General features: G+C 35.7%; 1 protein-coding gene across 3 annotated transcripts; it reads right to left on the reverse strand.

Moving 5' to 3' along the window:
- Window positions 1–395: 395 nt before the first annotated feature.
- On the reverse strand, window positions 396–21,801 carry b3gnt2l (UDP-GlcNAc:betaGal beta-1,3-N-acetylglucosaminyltransferase 2, like). Of its 3 annotated transcripts, XM_067389698.1 has the most exons (3): window positions 21,689–21,770; window positions 21,115–21,180; window positions 396–5,653 (listed from the first exon to the last, which is right to left on the reverse strand). In XM_067389698.1, the coding sequence occupies exon 3, from the start codon at window positions 5,387–5,389 to the stop codon at window positions 4,139–4,141; it is 1,251 nt and encodes a 416-aa protein (XP_067245799.1). In that variant the 5' UTR covers window positions 5,390–5,653; window positions 21,115–21,180; window positions 21,689–21,770; the 3' UTR covers window positions 396–4,138. The 3 variants fall into 3 exon arrangements, with proteins under 3 accessions (XP_067245799.1, XP_067245798.1, XP_067245800.1); XM_067389697.1 differs by lacking the exon at window positions 21,115–21,180 and having other exon boundaries at window positions 21,689–21,801; XM_067389699.1 differs by lacking the exons at window positions 21,115–21,180; window positions 21,689–21,770 and adding an exon at window positions 18,866–19,149.
- Between the last annotated feature and the right edge of the window lie 4,171 nt (window positions 21,802–25,972).

Below are 25,972 nucleotides of genomic sequence, written 5' to 3' on the forward strand. Positions count from 1 at the left end.
AGTCATGCATACATTGGAGGAGAAGATGGTCACTGCACGGGAACGCTCATGCAGTCTAGACATGAACTTTATGAGGAAGGACAGTGAATATTGTAGTTCAGCAGCAGGAGGCACTGTAACTAAAAGAATAATCTCTCTCAACTCTCACAACCAGTTGAAAAAAAAAAAAGTTTGTTTCACATGACTGATATTGACAGACTAAATGGTATCAGTAAAATATCAGACAAACCAAAAATCAAACAAACTTTGATGACAGTCAGACAAAAACGATGTCAACAACCAATGGAATTTCATAAGCCAGTAATTAATTATGTAATTAGAATAAGGGCAGTACGTACAATTACTGAATATAATTACTGAAAATACAGTAAGCACTCAAAAAGAAAGCTCAAGAAAACAATGCAATTATTGTGTGTTCTGGAATCAACAAAGTTAGACAAGTTTTCATGTTACATTTCCCCTGTAATTTATTGACGTAAACTGACAATATGAATTCTAAATATATCTCTGAGACACATTTTCACACATTAGTTTCCACCAGCGTTCTCATACACACAGATGCACAAACAACCTTACAAATGTTCTGCATGAAGATAAAGACATCAGTGGGATGTGTGCGGAAAGTGCTAAAAACCCCTAACAAAATAAAAACCTAGTCACTGGGAAAATTCATAAGAAAATGTTTAAAAACAGCATGTCTCCAGTTATTAGTGCCTTAGTCAATGAGAAACAATCAAGCTGGCAAAATGTACAGTACGTTTGCCCTCATAAAACCTTGTGAATTAATCATTAGCCTAATCCAAATACCTCAAAAATGAAAAGTACTGAAATCATTACCTCAAGACTAGAAATAAAGTCGAGAAAAGAGCAATAAACGGATAACTTTACCTAAACGTCCTTTGTATGCCAACAAAACAATGTTATCAGTGAAATGGCACTGATTAACGTTAGAAAAATGTCAAATAATTTACTTTTTTGAACATTTTCATCTGAATTGGCCATCACAGGGAGTAGGGGTTGGTAACAATTAGTTGTAATGGTCTCTAAATTAACATTTTTTGCAACAATTTTGATACATTTGAGTCCTGATTGTTACATTAGAGCCAGCATTTTACTGTTTGGGTTTCTAATTTCACTGATAGTAATAGTTTGACTATGTAGTTACATACAACTAGAATTTGCTTGCATAAGGGTTAAATATAGTTTGAGTCAATGCAAATTTTCTCAGTTGAATGCAAATGTTGTTAGCAAACACAAAAGCATTCACATACAATTTCTTGAATTTTTCTATCATGTCCTGGTGGGAACCCTGAAGGAGCGACGTGTGGTAGAGTAAATAAAAACACTATCGCATTATCGTCTCCATGTCAACTACAAAAGCCTGAATTTGTGAAAACAATGATGTCATGCGCATGCATACTGTGTGTTGTTCAGTCTAGGCGCGTAGTTCTTTACAAAGTTACATCGCCAACAACTGTCCTGGCATGCATAATACAGCATTTTTAATCGTTTTTGTGGATCCGTGTGAACGGGGATCATTTTAACGACATTGTTGTCTGTAAACATTTCCAAAGAACAACTTGTTCCTGTTTTGATGCAGTCATCTGAGTGAGTCTGATTTCAATCTATTCTAATAAGCAAGAGAAGCATGTAGACTAACATAGCATACTTGTCCATTCATGTTACAGTAATTACCAACCCCAGTTCCTCATTTGAGTGTCAATGCTTCCTCCATATTCAAAATGAAATTAAAACTGCCCATCCTCTAAAATCCTTGTTCCACAAAATCAGCCAGAGTTGTATTAGGTTCTTATTCTAGATATAACACTAACAAAATAGCTTTAATGTGAACTTTACATTGTGTTTTTTCTGTGCTATTCATCAGAATTCACACAGACACGCATAGATACTGCAGCCTAGCCCTAGACATTTAAATATACTATAATTTGAACTTTAAAAATATACATAAAACATCTCATACTTGGTTGCATTTTCACATAAATCACTAGCGTTACAACACCAGGCACTGACACATAAAGATGATTCACAGATAACGATACCAATTGCAAAACTTTTCACAGCTCACCAATCTGGGCTGCGTTTATCAGAAGCATAGAGTTAAGTTCATTGTAAAGACCATTGGTGCTAATAGTTCTACAATCTACTTGGGTGTACAACACTTTTGAGAAATGCAGCCCTGGTAAATAATGCCTAATAAGACGTTCATCTCCCACAAGGCCCATCTTCCAGGAACATGTGCTTTCCAAGAACAGTGATTTCCAATGAATTACTCACATGCCAATGTGATGTCTCGCATGCAAACTTGAAAAATAGTAGATTTCTTTCTCTTGTTGAAGACAGAAGAATATACAGTATATTGTTAAGAATGGACAACTGCTGAAGTCAACAAGGTCCAAAACTTTCAAATTTCAAAATGGGGCATAAAGCTAGTGTGAATTAATTCATCAGAAACTCTAATACTGTATATTCTAAAGGTGTGGTCACATTAGTGAAATTTTGCAGGGAAAAAGAAGGTTCATAGTTTATTTTTAATAGCACAGGAAATTATGAAGCACAGATCACACAGAAGTCACTTTTTAAAACCAAGCAGTTTTTGGTTGATGAATTCACGTGATCAGCTTGAAACAGTTGCAACATCTGCAAAGGGGAAACGCATCACCATTATGTGAATCAAAATGTGACCAAATGTTAAATATGAAAGGTTTGACATTCGATAAAGGAAGTTCACCCTCCAAAAAAATTAAAATACTTTCTTCCGTGAAACACAAAAGAGGATAGACTTCTTATATTTTGATCCATTCTTCATATAGCGTGATTATGACGCTTCAGAAAACATGATATTCCAGTGGAGTCAGATGGATTAATTTTACACAACCCTTTTTGGAATTTGAAAGATTTGACCAAATTTCTGATTCAGCTGAAACCATCTTTAAAATATCAGTGTTCTGCAGGACAATGGGTCTCATTCATGAAACATTCGTAAATATACGAGTAAATATGTGAGTGATTTGCGCGTAAAGAGACCTTCCCGAAAACTCTTCTCCTGATTCACAAATACTTCGTAAACGTCAGAAGTGATAGTGAAATGTGTGTGTGTTAATGAATTCCAATCAGTCGTAAATGGGACGCGCGTGCACGCTCATTCTCAATTACCATAAATCCCGCCCATTAAATCCGACTGACAACTATATATGGGCATCATATTATGACACCAAACGAAGGATTTTGGACATTTTAGAGGAAACAATTTCAAAAACAAATAAGGGGCCATTAGTTTGCCCAACCGTATTGAAATCTATCCATTATTTGATTAAAGTGCTCCATTTGCAGATGCTATTACTGGCTCTCACAATAAAAGTAAAAAGAAAAAACGTATGTTATTTACACAGCATTTTGAAAAAATATTATATATAGTAATATGTACCTTATTAAGGTGAATTAAAATGCAGCCTTATTTATGACCAAAACGTTTGGATGTTAAACGCACAATTTACGCGTGGCTGGGAGCAGGTGTAGATTTCTTTTGTACCAACTAACATTTGGAAAATACGAACATTTAAATGAATCCGAAAATTTACGCCAGAACCACTTTACACACCATTTACACAAAAATTCGTTCTGCTCGTGTTTCATGAATGAGACCCAAAATGAGTAATTATGGGCGATCTATCCCTTAAAGCAGTGTTTTCCGACCAGCAGGCACACCAACAGTGTCTCCCTTATCTGACCCATCTATTTCTGGTCTTGAAGGAGCAGATGAGTTGAATCAGGTTCAAAAATGTATAGTGTTGGTGGGAAGGGTTGGGAAACATTGCCTTAAAAAGTTATATATACCTATAAAGAGCTCAGTGTCAATTGCACAGAAACATAAATGGTGTTCATCACCATCATATGTTTTGTTTCAAGTACAATAATGAAACAAACCAAAGTCATTTCAACTCAAGTAAAAACTAACCAAAAATAGTCTTCATCCAGAGTCTCATAAATGTCTTGAAAGGTACTTTAATGCACAGTATTTTTTTTTTTTACCAGCTTATTCTTATTCAACATGGGGCTTCATCAAGCAGAACAGCTAAATGTCTCTAATAAGGGTCAGTTTACTAGTTTACCAAATATATCAGCAGGTCAACATGTAGCTGTGCATATTTCTCCACAGTCTCATGGTCTGCTGAGGGTTGCGTTGGTGCACCAAGAGCAAGTCTTTGTGCACACAGGGGTTCTCTCGATCTTGTTCCCGAATGTCAAATGTCTTGAAACCATCGTGTTTGGTCGGAGTGATTCCAATTGCTTTAAAGCACATCCCGGTGTAGACATCATCAATAGGGTAGAAGGGTATGTAAAAGGAAACATGGTAAAGAGATGGGAGAAGGTTTCCAGAAAAGAGGAATCCACCGCCGCCAGCATAAGGAGGGTAAGGACCTTCGTAGAAAGACTGAGGAACATAATATTTGATCTTAGGGTCCCGTAACGGTGTGGCATTAGAAATGATCTGCCCGGTGTACAGCGACGAGGCCTGTTCGGGCTTCAGAGACTTCAGATGATTCAGTATCGCTTGAGTGTTGGCAAAAACATCATCGTCGCCCTTAAAAACGAAAGACACCTGAGGACAGTGCTCCATCATCCACTTGAAGAACGCATGCTCCTTGAGAGTCAGGTTGTAAAAGGTGTCGTGAAAATCCCAAACGAGCAGGTCTTGAAACTGCTGAGCTTCAAATGAAACCATTTTGTCGAGAGTGGGATCATCCGCAGACGATCGACCCAGCAGAAAGACCGTTCGTACCTGAAGTCCGTTTTCATACAACCCTTCCCTTCCCCAAGTCTCTCGGACTGCTTGGCGCCTCTCGAAGTTCTTTGGGATGGATTTGATTGCAAAGAGAAGGAAAATTTGATCCGACGCACACTTGCCAGGCTGATCATGAAGAAGTGGTGGGTTTCGACACTCCATGCCTCTAAGGAAGTCTCCGTAAAGAGGAGGATACGACTGAATATCCTGAATGTTGGTTTGTAGCAACTCTAAACTCTCAGAGTGACAGTGAAACTTGACATGTGGGTCTTCGCGCGTTTCATTGTTCACTGTCGAGTCAGACTGCCTGAGGAGAGAATGAAGTTTCCGGTTCCAGAAGGCACCATTTTTGGGAATGTCTTTTCTGAAATCCTCAGAAATAGTAAGGGGTGGAAGTTTAACTAGCATAACACTTTTGGCTTTCTTTTTTATGGTGCTTATGACTGGAGTTGTGGGTTTTCTAGGAGTGGCGGTGGCCAAGTCTCTTTGTGCGACTTCCACATCCTTTATTTGGGAATAGAATATGACTAAGCAAAGGCTGCTAGCTACTGCTAAGATGAGGAATTTAACATGCGTCTTTCTCATTTTACAACAACTCGGTTAAATGAAGGCAACAGTTGAGAAGCAAGAAAGGATGTTGGCCTCTACAGGAAATGGTGGGCAGTCACCCAAAACAGAATGTGCTTCCGTTGAAGTACCACTCAGTTTCTTTGTTCTTCCTGGGGGATCAAATGTTAGTTGATCCTATGCTTGCTTTTTGGGAGCATGACAAACATCCGTTACATGAATCTTCCTCCGAATTCAGTTTCTTCGATTATAATCCCATTGATGTCAAACTCCGCAGTGAGCCTATCAGACAAGGAAATCATAATGCTAGTTAGTTCAAAGAAACATGACATTCAAAAAGCAGAAGGGTTTCGTTTAACTTAAAGTCTGAAGCCTCATGTGACAGCATTTTTTTTTTTTTTTTTATGTATGAACAGCACTTAAAAATAAGACCAAACTGTCATGTCTGTGAAGTGTCTGTGGTTTGTTAGGGGAGGAATATCATTAGCTCTATAAACTTTACTTAAAGGGTTAGTTCACCCAAAAAATGAAAATTGTCATTAATTTCTCACCTTCATGTCATTCCACACCCATAAGACATTTATCTTTGTAACCATACAAATCATTCATCTTTGTAACACACATTAAGATATTTTTGATTAAATCTGAGAGGTATATGACTCGTTCATATAGACAGCAACTGTGGCGACCAGGGCGGGCGAGAGCCGTGAGGGAACGGCACAAGGCCAGTGCTCTATAAACTTTGATAAGCATCACCTGGGAGGCGCACCGGCCCCGCGCCGTTCCCTCACGGCTCTCGCCCGCCCTGGTCCCACAGCAACACATTCAATATCCAGAAAGGTACTAAAGACATTTTTAAAACGGTCGACGTGACTGCAGTGGTTCAACCTTCATTTTATGAAGTGACGAGAATGACTTTATTCAACAATATCTTCTCTTCTGCGTCATTCTCATATGTTGTTTGCATCCAGCGCTTCCAGGTTCTACATCAGAATGCAGACTCATTATCGTTATTTTAATCTGTGTTCCAAAGATGAACGAAGGACTTACGGGTGTGGAACGACATGAAGATGAGTAATTAATGACAGAATTTTCATTTTTGGGTGAACTAACCCTTTAAATACTAACTTACTGAAAGTTAAAGCAACAGTTTACTCAAATGAAAATTTCTGTCATCATTTACTCACCCTCATGTTTTTCCAAACCTGTATTTCTTCTGCAGAAACACAAGACACTTGGAATGTGACTTTCGTTGTGTGGACAAAAGAAACCACAAATGTGTTCAAAATATTTTCTTTTGTGTTTCAGAGAAAAAAAAAGAAAAAAGAAAATGAGTCATATGGGTTTGGAAAGAGTAAATGATGACAGAACCTAAAGGTGATGATACACGGGGCAACTTTTTGAGCAATGTTGCTGGGCAATGTTGCCATCAACGGGCAACCTGATGAGACACAGGGCAACAACTAATCAGAGAGGAGCAAATCTATTGCCAACTCAAATACTTTATTATAAAACACTTGTTAGGCACTTTATTTCAACTTTTCAAATATTTTCTTAATTTTTATTAAAAATAAATGCCTTTCCGATCTGATTTGTGACAGGAAAAGGGAGAAGAGCGAGTTTGGCAAAAGGCGGATTCGAACCCGCGTCAAACGTATCAAAAGCTATTTAAATGTCAAGCCTTAAACCTACGCTACTACAGATGTTGAAAAATCCCGTCTTTTTAGCATTTAACTGAAATCATTCAATAGCTTCATTACAGCATACACATTATTTTCGGACAGTTGTTGGTATTTTAAGCAATATATGAGGTAAATTCCCTGTTTTGGGTTGACCTAATGGTGGTTGTGCAATAATCTTTTCAATCTTTTCATTTAACCCTCTACAGCACAGCATTGTCTTCAGGCAATGGGAAGTTTAGTACATGTCTCTTAAAATGATTGCAACCAATTAAAATGGTCAAAAATGTATCAAAGAACAGTCCAGTAAGGTGTGGGAGTCACCATCAAGCACCATTTAAAGGTGGGACTTCCTTTTCGGACACAGTTACAGGAGCACATGGTGTGAGGAGGTGGCAAGATTATTATATGACAAACTGTACATTAAAAATTAAAAATTAAAAAAATGTGTGTATGAAGGTGTAGAAAAGACTTGATTATGATTTTTTTGTTTTGTTTTGCTTTGCATGTTCACAAATTCATTTTTTTTCTTTTTGTTTTCTCAGGGCAACGTTGTGCGTTAAGAGGTACTTTTCAAGGATGTCTTGAACAATACCTCACAGACAAATAATGTGTGTCAAGAAGGGAAGATGCAGGGTGGGTGCACAGGAACACCCAAAGTGATGTGCAAAAAGTGTAACGTACATCTCTGTTTGACAGCAGAGGAGAAAGTTTTTCATGGAGTGAAATCTCATTACATGAAGTACATGATGACACGAACACTACATTGATACAAACCTATGCCTGTATTAAATCCAGTATATCAGTGTGTTTCAAGTGTTTTTCCCTTTTTACGTAATAATTTCTTGACATTTTTGAAAAAGATTTGTGATTTTGTATTGCTCTCTAAGCATCATCTTATGATAATGATGATTCTGTACCATTGTTGGGCAACGAAAAATTATTTTGGGGCTGAGGGTCAAAAAAAAGTTTTATAAATAAAATGTTCCCAAATGAACCAAGAAATGATGTGGAATAATTATCATGTGACATCAAAAGTAGTGTGCAGTAGAGGGTTAATAAGTCATCTTTATAACTAATTATTGAATAAGATCATAAATATATTTTATTATAGAAATTATAGCATAGAAAATATCCTGTTATAAAAAAAAAATTAAAAGCAGATCCATGTGTGAAATGACAATAAAATAGGCCTATGATATGATATGATATGCATAACACACACACACACACTAATATATGCCTTTTAATAAAATGTGCTTTTAATATATACTACTTAATATACACTATGGGTTAAAAAGCCCATTTCTAATAAACATTGCGCTGTGTGAAATTTAGTCTTCTCTCCACCGATTTAGCATTTTTAAGCGATCACTTCTGCCATTGCGCCGACATAACAGAACGTTGATCCTGATTGGTCCTCGTGTGTGCATTCGAAGTGCTGATTAACTTTGCTCTATAAGCTTTTATCTGCGTGAGCTAGAGTGCGACTTTGTAGATAGAACCTTTTTGTTTTCTAAAAAAAAAAAGAAAAGAAAAGAAGAAGTACCAAAATGTGCACAACTTGGAGAAAAAAAAAAAAAAAAAAAAAAAAGAAAAAAAAAGTCAGATAGAACCTTATAATTCCAAGGGGACGATATATATTATATATCTCACATAATATTATATTATATTATATTAATTATATTATCTCTCACACAGTGCACAGCATAATTGAGTACACCACCTCTGAAACACCCCCTCTGCTTAATTACCAAAGAAACAAGAAAATCTTATTTTCCTGAATAATTTTGACATATCAAGGTGATAAAAGGTTGTGTAGCAAAAATGAGTGCACCCTCCTAAATGTTACTAAATAAAACTTTTCTGGTGTAAGTTTAAGGCAATGTTTGATCAACAGGTAGTATGTTGAGCCAAAACATTTAAAGAGAAGTAATTTCTTGATGATTAAATGTGTTATATAGCCCACTAAATCATTCTCAGACTTAATGCTGACAACAATGGAACCACTTGGGAGAGAACTGTCAGGAGACTCGTTTCTTAGCACAAAAGAGGACAGTGGTACAAGATGATTACCAAATCATTGTATTAAGTGTGAAAATATAGCCAAAAGTAACACAGAAATTCAAAAACAATGGACTTGTGACACGGCCCCTGAAATAATCTGGGCCCATATATGTATAAAGCCGCTTAGAGTAAAATTTTAGTCTTAAGTAGGTCAAAATTCTAAGAATGACGAAATTTTACTCTTATTCTTAGACTTAAGAATAAGTGTGATTCATAAAGGTTCCTAAGGGTCAAGACTAGGTCTTAGCTCTTAAATTATTTAAGAGAGCTGCAGAGGTATCTTAACCTAGTTAAGAGTAACAAGATGGCAGCAAAGAAGAGGAGATGTATGCTTTCCAATGAAGATATGATGTATTGGAGTTATATGATGACATGGAGTTGATAAAATGATATAAACTTGATTGTCAATTCTTTTTGTAACTGACCTAATAAGAAATGTAATAACTTTAAATAAATGTAATAAATATTACTTAATTAATGTGTTTACTGCATTTTAATACATTTAAAGGTGCTGCGATTTCTCAAATTCGTTGTTGAACACTGTTGATTATTTGAAATCAACCCAAACAAAACACACCCCTCTCTTTATTGCGCCACCACCAAAACTCACACACCAATCCTAACCTCTGAGTCACCACCCTGCTCTGAGTCGGTCTCGAACCTCAGCCCGATCGCTGCTGGCGCGTGAGGCGAATGCACTACCAATGATGTTATACACTTCATTCTCTAGCAGTGTGCAGTAGTTTACCTGCAAAACTCAGAGTCTGGCCATTGTTACACACGTAATGAGAGTGGATGTCTGTTTATCACAGCTGACGCGAAACAAAATGCTTCACGAAAAATAAAGCACAGATGATGAACGACAAGGAAGCACAAAAGGTGAACATGCAGTACACAAGAGTAAATACAAACAAGAGTTTCTTGTTAATCGCAAACAATTTTGCTTAAACCATCAAAATGAGGAAATTACTTTTATTTTTATATTATTTAAATGTTTTAAAATATGAATACAACAATCCGTTTTTAATATTTAATTGGTTCTCTCTTGTTTTTGCATGCGTTCATAATTTCTTTGTATGACAGACTGGCCAAACATAAGTTGAAATTTCATTTCATTATCACACATGAAACAATTGACTCCAAGCACAGCTAGTCAAAGTTCTGCTACAAGATGGCAGCACGCGGCCGACTTCAACTTCCGGTCGACTTCCTTGGGCACTGGGTGATTCAGAGGTTAAGGGCGGCCATTTTGAGTTGACATCATTGTAGTCCTTGGTTTACAACACTTAAGTCAGCACTTAAGAATCCGTCTTACACTTTACTAAAAGTTTCTTTTAGCTTCTTTATAAAAGTCTCCTACTCTTAGAAAACTCCTACTCTTTACTAAGAATTTTTTGACACTTAAGTCAAAACTTAAACTTCTCAGAAATGCTCTTAAGAATAGTCTTTATACATACGGGCCCAGGCCTTCATTTTAAGCTTTCAGAGCCAGCAAAAGCAATGAAAAGAGTGACTGTTTATCTCACAGAGTAAGATGCAGCCTGCAGAAATGACATGTATGGTTGTTGTGCTCACTGGAACTACCTAATGTTGCCAAAGCACAATAAAGTCAGTTAGCCATTTCCAAACCCATATTTACAAAATATAGATTCTGGGAATCTAAAGTGGCCTGTTGCATAAAGCTGGTTTCAGTTGCTACCCAGGTAAATTCAAGATCAGTTTGAGTAAACTCTTTTTTTTGGGCTTATGAAGTTGGATTGGTTTTTAGCGGGGTTCATTGCTATGGTAACTTATGCTACACGGCTAACCTGCTCTGGAGCAGGTTTTATTCTGAGATAGAGATCGCAAACCCAAACTCGACCAATCAGCTATGAGTAAAGTGACATGTATCTGATGCAATAAAGCCACTCCCCCTGGATCTCTCGCTCCAAATTAAATCAGTTTATAGTGAAAATATTTTAGAGACAAAATTGGTCAACATTTGCTGTTAATTATTCATTATATTTATATTAAATAAATTAAAATTATGAATTATTCATGACATTCATATAATTAGTTCCATTATATTGACAACATTAAACTTTGCTTTTAAATTAAAATAAATATAATACATGCATAAAGCTTTTAAACAGATTAAGCTTACATGTATTCATAGGAGCTCTTTGTGAAACAGTTTGATTCACATGCATTGATATAGTCAGATTTTTCTTTCAGCTGCCTTCTCACTGCATCAGTGTTTATTCCTGCTTTGTAAGTGCGTTTAAAATTTTTTTTTTTTACATTTTTCACATTTTAATGATCTCTTAATCTTCAGAAGAGACATGAATTGCGCGGCTCTCGCGAGAAATGAATCAAACTGACGTTCTCCTTGTTCCATGTAATTGGCTGTTTGCCGCATGCATCACACAGACAGAGAAAGTTTATACAGAGCGTTGTGCAACAGTAGATCCTGATCTAAACCAGGCTGGATTTATCTGGATTTGTCAACTCCAAACCTACTCTGAAACTCAGAGTTTGTTCAACTAGCTTCATGCAACAGGCCACTGGTCTCATGAGACCAAATCAATAATTTTGGATCTAACAGCATCCAAAATATTATGGTGTTGCTAGAGGAGGGGTACAGTGAGAAGTGCCTGGTTCCCACAGTAAAGTTCAGCGGTAGTAAAGCTCTTATATAGGGGATGTATGAGTGCTGAAGGTGTGAGGGAGTTGTGCTTTATCAATGCTGTCATGAATTCCTTCCTACACCATTGTGTAATTTAATACACAAACTTGAAAGAGATGATGTTACCCTTTCCTCATTCCCTGCACTCTAGCACCTGTGGGGGTTTCTGTAGAGACAAGTTGAGCAACATTCCCCATCAGGGGGTGTATTCACAAAACATCTTAAGGCTAAAAGTAGCTCCTAACTTGCCGATTGAGGAGAAACTCTTAAATAATGGCGTGTCAGTCCTAGTGTTAGAAGTCCTAAATTTTTGCTCCAAGAGTATTTCACAAAGCATTTTAGTGTTTAAAACAAGCTCCTAAATCTGTGAAACGTTAGGAGTAGTCAAGAGGACTCCAGAGTCACTAAGACCAAATCACAAACAATCCTAATCCGCCCAAAGACACTGTACACCATTGAGCATAGCGATAGAGCCTTAGATGCTCAACTTTTTCTTCATAAATGCAATATATTTTGATTTATAGATGTGAATCTACGATGAGATGCCAAAAATAAATCTTTAACAAATAAATAAATGTCTGATATATATATATATATATATATATATATAATAAAAAAAAAATTTTAAAGATTTTTTTTAGCGTATTTGGTGTGCTGTCCAAGGGGATTGAGTGCTCCGAGCTTGGAATTTAGCCCAAACCCAAAGTTCTCCCCATATCCCCAGCTGAGAGTGAGGGACGGGGTGGCAGAGGAATGCAGAAGTAACTATAGGCGAGTCGGCTCTCATCTGTGTATACATTCCTCCTCTCGAGCGGATTAGAAAGACTGTTTGAATGCGTTTCTCCCAAACTTTGTTTATAAAACATAACGTCGCTAGAATTCGGCATTCTGTTGAGATGCAGACATCCAAGAGGCGGACAATTAACTGTATATACTAGTTTAATTAGTGACACTTAGCCTACATTTTAAAACCTTTATGGCAAGAATATATGGCAACATTTTTATTAAAAAAAAAAAAATTTGAATATTGGCAAAATTTGTATTTTAAAACCTTTATTTTAATATGGAAACATAATACCTCATTCTAAAATATTTTTATGATTAAATTGCTGACTCCTCCCTCATCAGGCAATCACTGTGTGTTTACTCCATAGCAACGAGGTCAACCCCACCCTTACTCTTAGCTTAAGACTTCAGTCTATCCCTTAGCAAAAGTTTGTCTCAGCAGATTTGTGAATAGGTTAAGAGAAACTCTTAGCCAAGAACTTTTACTGCTATTTAGGAGAACCCTTAGTGGTAAGATAAAATGTTTTGGGAATACAGTCCCAGGGTATTTAAAGGGTTAGTTCACCCAAAAATGAAAATTGTGTCATTTATTACTTACCCTCATGCCGTTCCACACCCGTAAAACCTTCGTTCATCTTTGGAACACAAATTAAGATTTTTTAGTTGAAATCCAATGGCTCCGTGAGGCCTCCATAGCCAGCAATGACATTTCCTCTCTCAAGATCCATTAATGTACTAAAACACATCTAAATCAGTTCATGTGAGTACAGTGATTCAATATTATTATAAAGCGACAAGAATATTTTTGGAGCGCCAAAAAAAAAAAACAACTTAAGTGATGGCCAATTTCAAAACACTGCTTCAGGAAGCACCGGAGCAAAAAATTAATCAGTGTGTCAAATCTGCTGTTTGGAGCGCCAAAGTCACGTGATTTCAGCCGTTGGCAGTTTGACACGTGATCTGAATCATGATTCGATACGCGGATTCATACCGCTCCGAAGCTTCCTGAACCAGTGTTTTGAAATCGGCCATCACTAAATAAGTCGTTATTTTGATTTTTTTGGCGCACCAAAAATATTCTTGTCGCTTTATAATATTAATACTGAGCCACTGTACTCCCATGAACCGATTTACATGTTTTTAGTACCTTAATGGATCTTGACAGAGGAAATGTCATTGCTCCCTATGAAGGCCTCACTGAGTCATTGGATTTCAACTAAAATCTCAATTTGTCTTCTGAAGATTAACGAATGTCTTACCGGTGTTCAACGGCATGAGGGTGAGTAATAAATGACAGAATTTTCATTTTTGGCTGAACTAACCCTTTAAGGAGCTCATCATCCAGTAGTTAAATATGACAAATTGTCACATCTGTCCTGAATTTGTACACTCTGTGCCAAAATGGTCAGAACAGTATATTCAAAATTATGGAGGACATACTAAGTACTAGAATATTATACATTTGTTGAATTAAATCTAGGGTGTACTCATTTCTGCAATCCTTAATTTAAACAAAATTGGCTAATTTACTTATTTTATGGCTATTAATGACATATTTCTCAGTTTTTATTATATGTTTAATACATATTAGTTTTGCCATATTTCCATAAATTGTATTAGTGATCATAAAGAAAATACATCTTTTGTATTTGTTCAGAGGCGGTGTACTCATTTATGCTATGCACTGTGTGCGTGTATATTTTATATATATATAGTCAACATTTGGAGTGGATCAAAACCTTTCAAAGTTGTCCTAAAACCTTCTTCTTAGGACAACTTTTATGAACTTTTTGGATCCACTTCAAATGTTGACTACTGTATTATATTATATTATATTATATTATATTATATTATATTATATTATATTATATTATATTATATTATATTATATTATATTATATTATATTACATTAGATCAGGGGTACTCAAGTTCAGAGGCCAAGAGGGACGCATTTTAACCAAATGAAACATGAAGGGCCACAAATTATAACTTGAATTGTAAGATTTTTTTTTTTAGGCCTACTTAAGACAATATTTGTAGTTTTACAGTTTATTTACAAAAAGTGCAGTTTATTATCTAGCTAAGTCTTAATAGTATGGTGTCCTTTTTGAAGTGTCACTGCACATGATAAATGGCATTTTAAAAAAGGATTAATAGCTTGTCTTGCTGTATTCTTAATGTACAAATGTATAAAGAGAAACAAGAACTGATGAAAAGAAACCCTTATTCATTTGAAATGTCTGCATTGTTTTCACAAGAAATTTGAACTTTTTTATAGTCTTTTTATACTCCATTGCACCTTTTTAACACTTTTTATAGCACCTATTTATACTCAGAGAATAAATGTTTTATTATTTGTATTATTATTACCTAAATTTTAATTTGGTCAGAATCCAAAAATCTTTTTTTTTTTTTTTTTTTTTTATGTCCAATCAATCACAATCTCATGAATTACCTAACTATAACCAACGTTGTAAACATGATAAATAAGATATTCTCCGTGAGCTCAATGATGTGACGTAATGGGAGTGCCCTCTGCTTGCTTTCTGTTAATAACACATTGACATTAAGAATAAAAGGTTTGTTTTTCATGCTGCAAAGTTTGAGGAATGTCACCTGCATTTCATCATGGAAAAATACGGTTACTTTGTTTTTTACTTGCACGCACAGTCTCGAGCCTTTGATGGCGTTCACGAACACAAGTGCTCGACACATGCGCACTAGAGAGATTCATGCTTGTCTAGTCTTTTTAGCTCAAATAGAGTTGCTGGTATCTTTTAATCCCCTCAAACGAGCGCTCTTCAACACGGTCGGCTATTGTGTTTTTTGTTACTCTTGTTCTGTCTTCTCCGTTTCTTTTCAGACTGAAACAACAGCCCGTTTCGGTGCTGACACCTTGTGGACAAACTAAATTAGTGCAAAAACTATTCAATGTGCGCTTTCAAAGTGCCTTCAGTTTATATTGTTCTTTGCTGTTAGAAAAACTGTGCTGCGCGTGTACGCTATACGCGTTCTCTGCTGATGATTACAGCGTCACACGCACTGTACGCCTACCCTAGTGTACGTGTAAAAAAACTAAGTAATATTCACGCTAATTTTGAACGCAAATTATAATAAAAATACATTTATATGTAACATGATGCGGGCCACAAATTTAATGCTGACGGGCCGCCTGTTGAGTACCCCTGCATTAGATTATATTACATTAGATTATATTACATTAGACTTGTATTACATCTAAGGTGTCCACTGAATGTGTCTGAAGTTTCAGCTCAAAATATCCCATAGATTTTTTACATTTTTTTAATTAATTTTTGTAACTGCCTATTTTGGGGCATCATTAAATATGCACCGATTCAGCATGCTTCCCCTTTAAATCCTCGTGCTCCCCGCCCCAGAGCTCGCAACTCTAATACATTGCAGAAAGTTCACACAGCTAATATAACCCTTAAAATGGACCTTCACAAAATGTTTGTCATGCATGCTTCATGCATGCATCAGATCACGCAAGTACAGTATTTATTTGGATGTTTACATTAGATTCTGAATGAGTTTGAGGCTATACTGCGTGGCTAACGGCTAATGCTACACTGTTGGAGAGATTTATAAAGAATTAAGTTGTGTTTATGAATTATACAGACTGCAAGTGTTTAATAATGAAAATAGCGACGGCTCTTGTCAGTAATAAACAATGGTAACTTTAACCACATTTAACAGTACATTAGCAACATGCTAACAAAACATTTAGAAAGACAATTTACAAATATCACTAAAAATATCATGTTATCATGGATCATGTCAGTTATTATTGCTCCATCTGCCATTTTTCGCTATTGTTCTTGCTTGCTTACCTAGTCTGATAATTCAGCTGTGCACAGATCCAGACGTTAATACTGGCTTGTCTAATGCCTTGAACATGAGCTGGCATATGTAAAAGTTGGAACAGGTTATGTTCAGAGAGTAAGTTGCTATGGCTACTTACATACCCTGAAAGTGTGTACGTTTTTTGAACCAAAAAATATTTCCTGGTGCTAGAGCTTTGTTGACACCAACATTACAGCTAACTTATTACTTATTGTTTGCATACATTATCAGACTTAAGTTTTTATATGGATCTAAAAATAAACAACTTTTTAAATTTATTGGAAATATGGTCTCAGGTGACCAATTAAACAGCACAGGCTCTAATATAAAGTACATTTCACTCCCGTAAGGACACTGTATTGAGCTCAGGGAAAGAGTGCACCTGTGGGAAAGCGTGCACCTTAAGCAAATATATATATATTTTTATTCAGTTCTAGATGGATTATCCTCCTTCAGGATTCTGTTTGATGTAACATGTGACGGATGTTCCAGCCTTGCACCCTGATCCATTTCTGCAGTATTTGTAGTATTCAGCAAACCTTGCCCTGAATTTTTAATTGATAAAGCAGATAAAATTAGACTGACTGCGGCTGTATCTCAAAACCTTGGCTAAACCACAAGCAATCAACTATGATTTTCACCAAATCGGTCTTTAATTGAAACATTAAGCATGTTTACAAAAATGACATGAACTAGATTAGCAAAATAAAGCTTTTATTTCCAAGACTATAATTTAACATGTGATGTACTGTTCGAAACATTTATGGAGGGATATTGCTTAATGCTTCACTTAATGTTTTTATTAAACAGTATAGGCCTGCCTACATATATATACATATATATATATATATATTATACACACACACAGGACAGAATAACCAGTCTGAACACAGCCCTTGCCTCATACCATACTACATTTTTAGAACGGCAGTTCACGAGGTTGAGCAACACCAAGTTTCTTTCAGTTCTATACAAGTTGTTTAGAATCTGAACTGACTTTGTATTTTGATGGAAAACTCACACATTAGCTATACAATGTGTTAAGCATAGTTTCAAGAAAAATACAAAGTTATCATTTAAATGTGTAAAAAAATAAAATAATAATAAAATAAGAAATGATCAATTTAAGTAAATAAAAAGCTGTTTATGCTGTGGAGATGCTATATTCGTTGTGTTGTTACGGATGTAAACATTTAAATAAGATTTAATTTCATTACTGAATGCATGACAGACGATGAGGATATTGAAAGGCAACGCCGTATGATGTATATGCAGGCGAATATACTTTTACGTAAGTTTAGTTTCTGTTCTGATGAAGTTAAGGTGTCACTTTTTAAAGCATATTACACATACTGCTCATCTGTGGTTCAACTATAGAACATCTAGTTTACAGAAGCTGCAAGTAGCTTATAATGATGCAATGAGAATCTTATTAAAGATCCCTAGATGGCATAGTGCAAGTGAAATGTTTGTGAGTGCTAGAGTAATTACTTTTAAAGCACTGTTACGAAATCTTACGTATAGATTTATTTGCCGGCTTAATGCTTCTAAAACTGAGATTATTGTGAGTTTATTAAATATAGGGATTAGTTCTACGCGATATCAGTCAAAGCTGTGGAGACATTGGTATTGTTGTATTTTGTAATTCTTTGTGTGGTGGATACTGTGGGTTGTAACGTTATATGTTCTTTTTTTGTTTGTTTTTTAATTTGGACCTTGAGTCTGTAATAAAGATTGAATTGAATTGAATTTCAGCAGATGAACGTATAGGCTATAGTATGTTAGTAACAGTAACAGTGGAGGTATAAACTTACTATGGTAGATGTTAAACCGACTGGTAATTCAATTTAAGGGTGATTCTTCAATTAGGGGAACTTTTATGTCCCCAGATTATACATTCATGTTAAAAATAATATATTATAAAATAAATAGTTTAGTTATGTCAAATAATATTTATTGCACCACCAAAAAATGTTATACACAAAAATCAGTATGATTTCCATGTTTAAAAATGTTTTCATCACTAATATTTGGCTACTCAAGCCTTGTCCCCAACCCAGACTTTAAAACTTGTCTGCTCTGAAAATGTGATAAAATGTTATCAGTTCATTAAAAAATCACAATATATGTTTAAACAGTAACTTAAAAAGGCACTTGATGCATAATTTGGGTTCATATCCGTGCAATTTGTGAATATTTTTAACAATTTAGTATTGTCCACAACAATACTGTCATTACCGCGACAGTCTATGATTACAACAAGGATTTTTTGGGGGGTAAGACTTGTTTATGCCGTAACCATGGAAATGAAGACCAGCAGGGGAGCACATGTCAGCCATGGAAGAACAGTGACATTTGATGTCTGAAAAAAAGTAAGTAATTTAATCATGAATTCCTTCTGATCATGGAGTAGACTTATTCAGCGTCATTACCATTAATGCTGTAGCGGCAATATTGTGATAAATATATGTATATATTCACATGATTTATGTGTATTTAAAGTTCTTTTTGTACTAGCTGTTGAGTGATGTTAGCAAATCCATGACCTAGCATCTTTTTTTCCTGAAAAACAAAAAAAATGTCATTACCGCAACACGTCATTACCAACACACAACTTGTTGTGATGGTAATGACAAGTGATGGTGGTAATGACATGTTCTGTGTCACTATCTATATCATATTATGTGTTTATAAATTAAGTTAAAGAAGCATAATATTGTTATTTTACAATGAAACTTAAATGAGATGCCTTACTTCCTAAAACTATTTTTTCTTATTTTTTAACTAGAATGGCTCCCAAGAAATCAGCTAAAAGGTCTAGAGATTAAGGAAAAAAAATTAAGGAAGATCCTGTAAAATACATGTTTGAAAGCAAACACATTTCATTATACACTGTGTGCAGAATTATTAGGCAAGTTGATTTTCTGATCATATTTTTTTCCCAAGCACATTTTACCAATTCCAATCCACATCAATCTTAAGAACTACTATTAATATTGTTTTTAATAATTTATAAGTGATATATAATTGTTCATGAAGGCTGGAAATGAAAAATGCCTTATATTCAGGTGTGCAGAATTATTAGGCAGGTTTTCTTTTACAGGCAAAATGAGCCAAAAAGAGAGGGTCATACAAAAACAGCTGGAAAAGAAAGACACATGTTAACTGCAAAATAATTAAGAATTAAGGTGAAGAATTAAGTTTGAAACCATCAGGAACCCTTTAGTCTCCAGCGGCACCATTTTCCAGAACTGCAACCTACCTGGAGTCTCCAGAAGTGCAAGGTGTCAGGATCTCAGAGACTTAGATTAGCTAAAGAATCCTAAAAAATGACCCGCTCTTAATAAGAATCACAAGCTGAAGTGTTATAAAGTACATGAAGACTGGGTTTTTATAGGCCTTATAGACAGACAGCTTGAGAGTGACTCCTGAAGGACCAGCACCACATCCTCTTGTACCACTGTTTGAAGAATTTATCTTCCAGAATCTGGCAGTAAGGTGTGGGAGTTCACTTTTAGTCCATCTCTTATCCTGAAATGCCCATCTTGCAGAGATGGACTAAATGATCTTCCAAAACTTACTGCCAGATTCTGGAAGATAAATTCTTCACAAAGTGGTACAAGAGGATGTGGTGCTGGTCCTGCTGGTATGTATTTCACAACACTTCAGCTTGTGATTCTTATTAAGAGCAGGTCATTTTTTAGGATTCTTTAGCTAATGTAAGTCTCTGAGATCCTGACACCTCACACTTCTGAAGACTCCAGGTAGGTTTCAGTACTGGGAAATGGTGGCGCTGGAGACTAAAGGGTTCCTGATGGTTTCACACTTAATTCTTCACCTTAATTCTTAATTATTTTGCAGTTAACGTGTCTTTTCTTCTCCAGCTGTTTTTGTATGACCCCGCTGACCCAATGAGCATTTCACTGTCCAATGGTCATGCTTTAACTTTGCAATTTCTAGTATTACATTAGTATTGTGTCCTTCTCATGAGTATTTAATAATTTTTGACTTTTCAGTCTGAGTTAAATCTTATCATTTTATCTGTAAAAGAAAACCTGCCTAATAATTCTGCACACCTGAATATAGGGCATTTTTCATTTCCAGCCTTCATGAACAATTATATATCACTTATAAATGATTAAAAACAATATTAATAGTAGTTATTAAGATTGATGTGGATTGGAATTTGTAAAATGTGCCTGGAAAAAAAAATATGATCAGAAAATCAACTTGCCTAATAATTCTGCACACAGTGTATGCATTGTTTTAACTCAATGCAACTTTTATGAGTTTGAAAACTTTTGTTTTCTGTTAAAAACTTTTATGTTAAACTTTTATGTTAAAAACTTGATTTCACCTAATAGTCATAGTTATGAAATGTTTCTGAAGGATATTTTTATGCTGTTTTATCCCATTGTGACAATTGATTCTCTAGAAAATATTGTATGGTTTCTTCATGATTGAAATAAACATGTTCAAGTTGATGGTTGTGTCATATTTATATATATCTCCTCACATCTGTCCATTTCTTTCAAAAACACTCACCAGAAGTCATTATTTAATCCTTTAAATTTGCTTTATGTATCAGTGCACTTTTCATTTATGTCATTACCAAAACACTATGTCATTACCAGAACAGTATGTCATTACCGCCACGTTGCTTAATTTACAGAAAACATACCTTTAAAACCGTTTTATGTTCAATCTTGAGGTGCTACATGAAAAGCCTAATGAAATACTCATCCACCTATTCAAAGAAAAAACATCTCAAATTAATTTTCCAGAAATTAAACAAAAGTGTGCTTTGATGAACACAGAAAAACCCATTTTGATGGTAAGAACAAGAAAATATATGTAATTCACTGAATGGAAACATTTTGTTTTTTATACGTATTGTTGAAGGTTAACAATGTTTACAAGATAAATGAGTTTAAATGATCTCGTTGATACATTCTTTGCATTATGATACTTTTTGATGTTGTGATGGTAATGACGTTTTGCAGTGCCAGTTGGCAAATAGATATAAAATACTCAAATTATATTTAAGCTCAGTCGTGGCCATTATTATATCTTTACATCAAAGCATGTAAACATTGTCATGACATAATTCTAACAAAATTCAAACAAATTTCATTCATCAAAATGGAAGATGGCAAAATAGCCCCCAATTGAAGAATCACCCTTAAATTGAAACTAACGTTAAACGTTTTAAAAGATTTTAAACAAAACAGCAAGAAAAACATAACAGGACGTACCGTGTCAGTGTCTTTCACCATTCTTAGTCCAAACTGCTCACACAGGAAACCACGCTGTTGCCCGCGATGACAGTGTGCTCGAGCGCTGTTCCTCAGTGTGAAACGCTACGTCGGCCTCACCCTTTTCTCCCCCCATCAGTACCTGTCTATGATTGGTGCTCTTCAACCAACACACCTGGGGGGGAGGGGGCGTTTCCAGCATTTAAGGACATCCGGGACATCCATTTTATGTAAATACAGGGATCACTCGAAGAGTTTTTTTTTTATTTTTTTTAAATACATTACATTATTATGTCAGTAGAACTCCTGGCAGATAGCTCTAGTAGTTCACTTTCACCAGGAGTTCACTTTTTATGAGGTCCACAGTTGAGCTGTTTCTTGTCTCTGTCATGCACTATTTATTTTACAGTCTATCGTCATGTAGCAGTTATCATCAGAGAAAACACCCTCTCCAGGAAGAGTTTTTTTTGTTTGTTTTAGCTAGCCTAGAAACAATAGCCCAGATAGCACACGTACGTCTGCAAGACGTCTGTTAAAGATCACTTCATCTGGAAAGCATCTGCTGTTTACAAACATCTAATAGATGTCTTTAAGATGTCAGTTTTACATACATTCTAAATCATAAACATCTTAAAGACGTCTTCTAAACGTCTATTTGACATCTGACAGGAAACGTCCTATAGATGTATTCCAGATGAGCAAACACCCTAAATAATACGTGTTCCAGACGTAAACACGCACATCAAATAGACGTCTCCGAGATGTACGTGTGCTATCCAGGGATGACGCGTTTTTGTAGGCCAACCCGGAAGTTAGTGGCACACGGGTTCCTTCGATCAGAAGCCTATGCATTTTCCCATAGACTTTTGGAAAATCGCAGAAAATAAGCCCTGTGTTTAACAAAGGGTTATGACACTTACACATTTTGTCTATCAAGATAATCTTTACAAGTTAACACAACATTTATAGATTTTGAAGCCTAAATAAAGTCGTCAGATATAAAAGGCTAACAGTAGGCTATAAACGGACTACAGCACACCATGGTCGCGGATCAACGTCGTCACCATCAAGCGTCCTCAAACTTTATTTAGAAAACATGCTCGCTGATTATGATCTGCGCTGTGTATGAATACGTATCCACTTTTCCATGACAAATGCTGTCCAAATGTCCCGTTTTTAATGATGATGTCTAAAGTCCCCGCAAGGAAGTAGTCCCTTTTAGCAATTTGTTAGCAACCGCCGATTTGAAGACACAGTAAAAGTTTAAAAAATCACAAGTGGGTTATAACTGGTGTGTTTTATATCACAGAGCAAAACGTGAAAATATTTAGAGGCTTTGTTAACCACAGACCTTCAGGCGATTTAGCAAAAACCCATTAAAAAAAAACTTAGACGTTACGCGTTGGAACGGAAGTCCTAAAATGCTAACTCGCTTCCGGGTTTTGCCTACAAAAACGCGTCGCTTGTTAAGTCGTGACGTAAGGAACGCCGTTTCCGGGTCCAAGCCTCGACTCGTTTCACTTGAGAATGCTATCGACGGCCGTTTATGAGCGCTATTTATTCATATTAAACATCAATCATTTTAAAAAGTTAAACATTTTAAATACTTACAGTCTACACAACAGTCTCCATGCTCACAGCGTCATTAATATTTTAACGATTTATAAAAGATGAATCATTGTCTGGCCATCTGGAATTTTGGTATGAAGATAAAGGTTATGCTTATAAATGTTGAGAATAAACTCGCTAAATTACGAGAAAAAAAAAGTTAAATTTAAAAAAAAAAGTCGAGATAAAATGTTGAGAATAAAGTCATTAAATTACGAGAAAAAAGTCGTTAATTTACGAGAACAAATTCGTGAAAATTACGAAGAAACGGAGTAGTCCATAGGATACCGACAGCAAATGTATTCTATAGGCTAGATTATTTTTAAGGTCTATTTTTACAGGCTGTATGCAGTATATGCAAAGCCAAAGCGAAATGAAATAAAGCAGCTTATGTCGGGGGTTTACATAGGCTATTGTCCAGTTTCATATTTGCTGAGTGACAGTCATTACATTCGGGACTGAAGACCCGGCAAAATCGGCTGGCGCCGCCCCGATCCAAGGTAATGAATCATTGTGTCCGACTCCCGTGCTATACCTGCAATTTTGACAGAAGCGATTTTCCAACACTTGACTGTTAAACACATTTTCTTGGGAGTTTAATGCGCGCTGATATAAAACAGAGAGATGTTTTAGAAACAAATCACTGAGATGCTGCTGAAATTGCACTATTAATATTGCACTATTTACAAGTCATTATTATTAATAATTGCAACAGCATTTCAAAATTATTTTGAGGGCTTGAACGTGTTGCTGACTTATAACAAACAGTTCTCTGATTCTTGAGATAAAGAGACCAAACATGTCCTAAACACAAAAGCCCCATTTATGTTTTAAAAAAGAAAGAATACAAACTTAAAAAAAACATTCATTGCTACTTTTAAATAATTCCTTCAGTATTATTTTAAAAGCACACTCTATATTTGGAAACACATGTAATTTAACCTGTCCTCAGCATGAGGTCACAATGTAAAACTGCCAAAGTGTTTAAAAAAATAAATAATAATAATAATAATAATAATAAATACACACACACACACAGGTGCTGGTTATATAATTAGAATATCATCAAAAAGTTGATTTATTTCACATGTACAACACTCAATACTTAGTTGGGGCTCCTTTTGCCTGAATTACTGTAGCAATGCGGCGTGGCATGGAGTCGATCAGTCTGTGGCACTGCTCAGGTGTTATGAGAGCCCAGGTTGCTCTGATAGTGGCCTTCAGCTCTTCTGCATTGTTGGGTCTGGCATATCACATCTTCCTCTTCACAATACCCCTTAGATTTTCTCAGGCGAGTCAGGCGAGTTTGCTGGCCAATTAAGAACCGGGATACCATGGTCCTTAAACCAGGTACTGGTAGCTTTGGCACTCTGGAACCCTGATTTCCAAAGGAAATGCAAAATTTACTTTCATCAGAGAACATAACTTTGGACCACTCAGCAGCAGTCCAGTCCTTTTTGTCTTTAGATGCTTCTGATGCTGTCTGTTGTTCAAGAGTGGCTTGACAAGGAATGCGACAGCTGAAACCCATGTCTTGCATACGTCTGTGCGTAGTGGTTCTTGAAGCACTGACTCCAGCTGCAGTCCACTCTTTGTGAATCTCCCCCACATTTTTGAATGGGTTTTGTTTCACAATCCTCTCCAGGGTGCGGTTATCCCTATTGCTTCCCTTCTCCTCTCTATTAATGTGCTTGGACACAGAGCTCTGTGAACAGCCACCCTCTTTTGCAATGACCTTTTGTGTCTTGCCCTCCTTGAGCAAGGTGTCAATGGACGTCTTTTGGACAACTGTCAAGCCAGCAGTTTTCCCCATGATTGTGAAGCCTACAGAACTAGACTGAGAGACCATTTAAAGGCCTTTGCAGGTGTTTTGAGTTAATTAGCTGATTAGAGAGTGAAGGTGTCTTCAATATTGAACCTTTTCACAATATTCTAATTTTCTGAGATACTGAATTTGGGATTTTCCATAGTTGTCAGTTATAATCATCAAAATTAAAAGAAATAAACATTTGAAATATATCAGTCTGTGTGTAATGAATGAATGTAATATACAAGTTTCACTTTTGAATGGAATTAGTGAAATAAATTTTCTAATTATATGACCAGCACCTGTGTATATATATAAATAAAAGTCAGATCTTTAAGATATCAAACAATATAAAAAGTAAATCTTCAAATATATTTTCTATTAAAAAATGGCTATCAAAGTTGTGTCCTCACTTTGCGTCAAATCCATCAGGATTTTTTTATAATTCTGAATAAATCAGGCAGTGTCAGACAGCTTCAACTCTGAGGAGCACTTATTGTTTCCTGCTCATTGTGGATCTCACAGCTGGACACACAGTACTGGAAGTTTTATATATTTGTTTTATATTTTAAACAGACAATATTCAAGTCTCTACAGTCACAGCTTTAACATGTCAACTCCGTCATGGCAGTGTATTATTTTCTGTAAATAGTTCTGGTATAAATCTTGACATTTTTTATATGTTTATTATAAGGCATTTAACTAAGGAATAAAACAAACAAAATTGCTCCACTGTGTACAACATGTTTGATGGTTGACAACTGCTCTCAAAAAGTCTATATAATGTGATTTAATGTTTTTTTTTGTTTTGCATATGTGGAACTCTTTTAATGTCGTTTCATGATTCTATTTACATATACTGTAAATTT

The sequence above is a fragment of the Chanodichthys erythropterus genome, chromosome 7 (genome assembly GCF_024489055.1).
Source record: "Chanodichthys erythropterus isolate Z2021 chromosome 7, ASM2448905v1, whole genome shotgun sequence".
Taxonomy (NCBI): domain Eukaryota; kingdom Metazoa; phylum Chordata; class Actinopteri; order Cypriniformes; family Xenocyprididae; genus Chanodichthys; species Chanodichthys erythropterus.